Genomic DNA, 6,390 nt, shown 5'->3' on the forward strand with positions numbered 1-6,390 from the left:
CTGAGCTGCCCCCATCTCTCATTCTTTTCCGTGGTCTTGTTTAACTCTATCTGGTCAGAAGCAGCTCAAGCTTCTGCACCTGGCTAGTCCTCCACTAACCTTCATCTCCACTCTATGCCTATGGCTGGCAACAGTGGCTGTCCCTACCTGTCTTCTCCTGACACTCCCAATACCTCCAAGGGTATGACCAGAAATCACAAAGGGTGCCAAGCGTCCACACCACTGAGCACGCCATTGACCCCTACTTGAGCCCCACAGTATCTCTTTTTTTTCCAAGGCCAACCAGGTCCCCACAGGATCGGGACTCAGTACACTCAGCCTTCCACTTTTTAGCTTGCTCCACCCTCAACACACGAGGGTGGCATCCTTCTGCGGGCAGTGCCACTTCCTAGTGCAGCACAGCTAATCTGACCTTTGAGCAGCGACCTTCAGTTGGCAGACAGGGAAGTCTCTTTCCCCATTTCAGGGGCTAAGTAGGTGAGGACCTTATCAACACCCTCTGAGGTTCCTAGGGACTGGCAGGCTTCCACTACCACTGTAGGAAGCTTCTCCTGGATACTGCACAGGGTGCCGGACTCTGTGAACCCTGTGGAGAGCCCCTCCACCTTACACCCCTCGCTTTGCCATCCTACACAGCTGGTCCTCATAAGACCACTTGATTTCTGAACAAGCCTCCTATGGAATTAGCAGTGTGCAGGCCCTGGGGGCATAGACTGCAAAGCAGCACCCCAAACCTCCAGGGGACAACTAGGCCCTGCTTGGCACATGGACAGAGGCTGAGCCAAGCAGAGCACATGTTTTAATGAAAGTTCAGATACAAGAGCTTGGAGCAGAGGGTCACAGCTTGGAGGAAGTGGGGGTCAGGAGTGAGGGAACCCCAGGTGCTGGCAGCCCCTATTTCGGGAGCTCCCGTGTAAGCCCTTCTTGCTGGATGTCAGGTCTGAGGGGTCCAGGATTCTGGGCAGGGTGCATGGGCCAGGAAGGGCAGCCACTGGTCACCAGGCAGCATCATGGGAGGAAGCCCAGAGACCCGGTGCCAGCAGGACAGGGGCAGGCGGCAGATAGGGTGGCTGGGAAGAGTGTGCCACTCCATTGGGCACTCAGCTTCTGGTGGCCTTGCTGCCATGCACGGCTCTGGGCCTTGGTGGAAGCCCATTCTGCCCCACATTCTCAGCATCCTGAATCTCAGTGACCATCAGTCTCAGTGTTGTGTCTCCAAGACCCACCAGTTCCTAGCTCAGTAGTCAGTGAGCGGGTACCGCAGGAAAATGAAGATGAGGATGATGCAGGAGGCTGCCAGCGCAGAACTGGTGATATTAAACAGCCGTGCTGTCTTGGCATCCTCCACTGCTCCGTTCAGGTCATTCAGGAGCTTCTTGTCCCGAACCTGGAGACAAAAGGAAGAGGAAGAGAGGTAGAGGTCAGAGGAGGCAGTGGGATGAATACCAGCAGAGAAAGAGAAAGGGAGTCTGTACTAAGGAAGGAGGAAGGAGGAAGGAGGAAGAAAAGAGGGAGATGTCAGAGGCCAGCAGGGGACGGGCCAGCAGGAAAGGGGACAGTGGCTATCAGAGGAGGAGGAGGAAGAAAGGCAGAAGTCAGGAGAGGAGACAGGACCAAGGCCAGCAGACCAAGGGGGACAGGAGAGACAGAGGAGAGGAGGCTGAAGCTAATAAGAGAATGGTACAGATATGAGTGTAGCAGGAGATAGGGAGCCAGCAGAAGAGTGGGACAAAGGTCACCAGTGGAAGTAGAAAGAGGGCAGCTGAGAAAGGAGGTTGGGGTGGTGGGAAGCAGGGTTGTGAGAGTCGAGGAGTCTCAGACCTCTGTCCTGCAAGCACCTGCCTCTGGTCCAGGGAACACAGTCAATGAAAGACCATCTTTCAGTTTGTAAAGCAAATGGTATCTAGTCAGAGAAAAAAATGGATAGCAAGGAACACAGGGACCCTGTGAAGAATGCTCAGGAATTTCTGTTTTGTTTTGTTTTTTGTTTGTTTGTTTTGGTGGTTTTGGTTTTTGGTTTGGTTTTGTTTTTTTTTTTTCATTTTGTTTTGGTTTTTTCGTTTTGTGTTGTTTTGTCTTGTACAAGGAACGGCTCAGTAAGTCTGAAGTGATCTAGTTAAAAGGGAGAGGTGACCCTGAGACACTGGATGCATAGTGAATAGGATGACGACACCAAAGACAGTAGATATGGGGTGTGGTGACAACTGGACCCAATGTGTTGTGGCCAGTTGTGACCAGTTCTACCTAGCTTGACCTTAACCAGGAAGCTAAAGTGGACAAGACATACTTGGAAGATGGAGACAGAGCTGCCCATTTCCAAGAGAGTACCTGGTCGGGGCAGGCATGCCTTAGGGCAACCCCCTTGAGATACATCATCCTGTGAGTGCCAGCTGAGCCTGATGCAAGCTGAAATCGGAGCCTAGAAGAAGACGGTCGGGGGACGTGTGTCAGATGAGCACAGGAGGAGATGGGGATTGCTCTATTCATGGACTGGGTTTGCTTAAAAGAAGAAAGGTGGAACAGAAGACACTTGGACTGGCTGATGACAGAGTGCTGGAAGTGGATACCTGAGGAGGAAGTGTGGTAGGAGGGAGGATGGACGGGTGAGAATGGGAGCATGACTAGACAGAGGACAACTGAAGCCTGCCAGGAGGAGGGATAGTCCCGAGGAGGAAGGAGAGGTAAGGCAGGAACCAGAAGGAGGGGGAGGGAGGTGTGGGATGGGTACACAGCAGTGGGCAGCGGGAGCAGGGAGGAGGAAGGACGAGGTGGGGTAGAATGAGAGGAAGGGAAGGGACCCAGTAAAGGGCAGAGGGGTGACCCAGAAGGTGAGTTGGACAGAAAGCACGTGTGGGATGAAGAGCTGAGGGGTCAGAAAAGTAAAGGTGGGAGTGAGACTCTGATACGGGAGGGACCCAAAATCTTTGTCACCAAGAAAGAGGTGTGTCCCCTTTACTGAGCTCCCACAATTTGAGTGAAGTCATTGATAAGGTTTTATAATTTTCTCCAGAAAATTAAATTCTCTCTTGCCCTTGGATTTCATGACAGCCCACTTGTTTTTCAACTCTAGTGTAACACCCTTTCCAGACTGATGCAACTGTGTGGACATGTGGATCTCTAGCAAGTGAGATTCTGATTCTAGTTCACCTATTCTGATTGCAATCATTAGCCAGGTGTTCTCTTTAACAAAGCAGCTGTTCTACTTCCTCTTGCAAGCCCCGCCCCCAAGGCTGCAGATGTGCTATAGACATGCTGAGCCTGAGTTTTGCCTCTGGGGTGCCCACGGGTAACTTCACACAGTCACCCTCTTGCTGCTCCAGGTGCTCTCCTGTGGTGTGGACACAAGAAAGTGTCCACCTCACAGTGCTGAACAAGGAAGGCCTCATGGTTAGCCCCATGTTTCTGGAGTGTCATCTTGCCTGTAGGCTCTGATAAGGAAGACCAAGATGATTCTAGAACAATACTGACTAGCAAGGAGTGTGCAGAAGAGCCGTGGCTCACCCTTATTCTTTTTTATTTTATTTTTTAAAGAAAAAAAAATATGTATTACAATTCTTGAGGCTAGACAATAGCTATAAATACAGAAATAAGTATCAAGTGAACAGTGTGGATGGACAAGTGTGTGTGTGTGTGTGTATGTGTGTGTGGTCACTGGTGTGTTGATGTGTGTTAGGTGGACAGGAGAGACAGCTAAGTGAATTTTGTCCTGTGCTGGCTGAGTGGGATAGGTACACAGAAGGACATATGTCAAATGGGAATAACAGGATAGACAAGTATGAGTGGCTGCTTGCTGTGGGGGCTGGCAGATGGATGAGTGTGTGAATATGTGAGTGTGTTCTGGATGAGAGGATCGGGTGGTGTGAGGAGACAGCACATACATTGGATGTGTGGGATACAGTGGGATAGGCACATTGGGGTATAGTACTGTGTTTTATGTAGTAAGGATGGACACACAGAAGTGACCCATGTGCACAGATGGGTTTATGAAGTTGTGTCAGGTGGTTGAACTAGTGTTTGGGTGAAACTGGTGTTTTGTATCTTTGGGATGGATTCCCAGCCTGTGTGCTGGATGGGTGGAATGGGTAAACAGATTTAGGATTGCATGTGGGATGAGTAAAGGGAGAGAGGGAAGATGTTGAAAGAATATACTACTGATTAATGAATGGGAGATAGGTACGGACTCTTAAACTCATCAGTCAATCAGCCAGTCACTCTATACTTAGGGCCTGCCTTGACATCCTGAGTGTGTAACTGCGGCTGGCCCTGGTACACAACAAGGAACAAAGCACAGCCTCTGTCCTCAGAGTTCACGGACCAGGCAAGGAGTCACAAGACACAAGGCAAGCATATCCCAGGCAGACTTCATTGAATAGATGTTTGTCAGGAGATCAGTGGCAAGTGTGGTACTGATGGGGTGTGCAGGGAACCAGATGTGTGTAAGGAACGGAGATCCATGAAGGGATGGCTGGGGCCAGCCAGGGGCTGCTATGGGAGAGCAGAGCACAGACAGGTAGGGAACAAAGGATCAAGAAGATGTGGGGGCTTTGTGAGGACTTCTCAGAATGGCATAGTGCCAGGAGAAAGAGAAGGCTGGACAGACTCTAACAGAGCAGTTGGCTGGGGATTAAGATCAGACAGGGAGGAGGCAGAGTATGGCCTTCCAAGGAAAGGCTAATTTATCATATGAATGAGAGCTGTGGCAATGAAAGTAGACTGGAGGTTGGATCTCTGGAGCTGTGTTCAAGGTAGCACTGACAAGGCTGAGGTCAGTGTGGGAGATGATGATGAGGTGGCCTTGAGGTGGGAGATGATGATGAGGTGGCCTTGAGGTGAGGCGGCCTTGAGGGTAAACGGAAGAGTGAGCTGCGGAAGGAAACCTGGGAGGCACAGGCTAAGGTGCTTGGCGGTTCAGCGCCGCACCCCCCTCCCCCGCCCCCGGCACTCGTGCGAGCAGCTTTCTGGACTACAGATAGATGCCTGGAGAAGCAGTGCTACAAAGTCAGAAGTTCAGGGGTGAGGTGGAGAGGTGAACATGTGAAAGGCACTGCCACGCGTGTGGTGGTGATGAGACCACGTGGGATACTGGAGGAGCTGGGTCCACACGATGTAGAATCCACATTCAAAGACCAGTAAGAGGACTTGGGGTAAGGGACAGAGGAACAGCCTGAAAGCAAAGAGGAACAAGGCAGGTGGGTAGGGCCGGAGCAGGACACTAGAGAAGTCACTAGAGCAGGGAAGACACACGAGGCCCAGTGGAGCCCATAAGTGACAGATGATGTCTGCCGTAGAAAAAAGAATGGTAGTGGAGAGACCAGTGGGAAGCTGGGTGAGTCAGTCAAGGAAGAAGATGAGGGCATGGTGGTCTGACAGATAAATCCATAAAGGGAAGGAAGGAAGGAAGGACAGATCCTCAGTGGGCAGACCAGTGGGTGCTAACTCAGCTTCTGGTGCTGAAAGAACAGGAAAGAGGAAAGGAGAGAGAGGTTGATGATGACCAAATGGTCAGGAAGTGTTCTGTGGGTATATACCCCATCAATTTATACAATGAAGGTTCTGACCCCCAGAGACTGGTAGGATGTGGGGCTTTCGAGGGTGAGGCAGCCCTCATCTCAAAGAGGCTCCAAAAGACCTTTAACCCTTCCACCATGTGGGAACTCACAGAAATGTGAATAGCCTACAGTCCAGAAGAGGGCAGACCTGACCAGAGCCTGACCATGCTGAGGCCTTGTAAAGTTCCATTCAGCCAACCTGTGGGAAGTCACACAGTGTGGAAACTCTTCACACATGCAGACTAAAGCAGGAGATTCAGATTGGGGGATGGAGATGTGGGGGTGACCCAACAGGCAAGAACACATGAAGGATGGGAAAGAGATGATGTGGTGGGTAGCCAGAGGAATGGCCAAAGCAGTAGATACGTGAGTGAGGGGAGGAGGGAGGGAGGCTGGAGGGCACATGGGCAGGGGCTTTAGAGTGTATGGTGAAGCATACAGGTAGAATGGTGGGCGGAGGAGTTAAGCTAGACAGGGCAGAAAGGAATAGGCTCACTTACTTAGAAGAAGGGGCCAGTGGAGATGGACGGAAGTGCTAGAAAGCAGGCAGAGAAAGGCTGGGGATGGAGTTCAGTTGGCAGAGTGCTTCAGCATGCATATAGCCCTGGGTTTGATCCCCAGCACCACAAATGAATGGGTGAGTGCAGGGGTACACAACTGAAAAGCCAGCACTTAGGAAGCAGAGGCCAGACCACTGGGAGTTCAAGGTCATTCTTGGCTACATAACGGATTTGAGGCCAGCCTAGGCTAAGAGGAAGGGAGAGAGGGAGGGAAAAAGGGAAAAGAGGAGAGAAGAGGAGAGGGGAGGCAGAGAAGGGGAGAGGAGAGGAGAACAGATGAG

The 6,390-nt window shown here is 51.3% G+C and overlaps 1 protein-coding gene across 1 annotated transcript in view; it reads right to left on the bottom strand.

Annotated features, from left to right (window-relative positions):
• Positions 1-777: 777 nt before the first annotated feature.
• Positions 778-6,390, bottom strand: part of Ifitm10 (interferon induced transmembrane protein 10) — a 20,078-nt gene continuing 14,465 nt past the window's right edge. Inside the window, exon 4 of the mRNA XM_031384961.1 lies at positions 778-1,387. Within this exon, the coding sequence (XP_031240821.1) occupies positions 1,238-1,387 (150 nt within the window). The 3' untranslated portion in view covers positions 778-1,237. The remainder of the gene's footprint in view (positions 1,388-6,390) is intronic.

Source organism: Mastomys coucha, unplaced genomic scaffold (genome assembly GCF_008632895.1).
Source record: "Mastomys coucha isolate ucsf_1 unplaced genomic scaffold, UCSF_Mcou_1 pScaffold21, whole genome shotgun sequence".
NCBI lineage: Eukaryota > Metazoa > Chordata > Mammalia > Rodentia > Muridae > Mastomys > Mastomys coucha.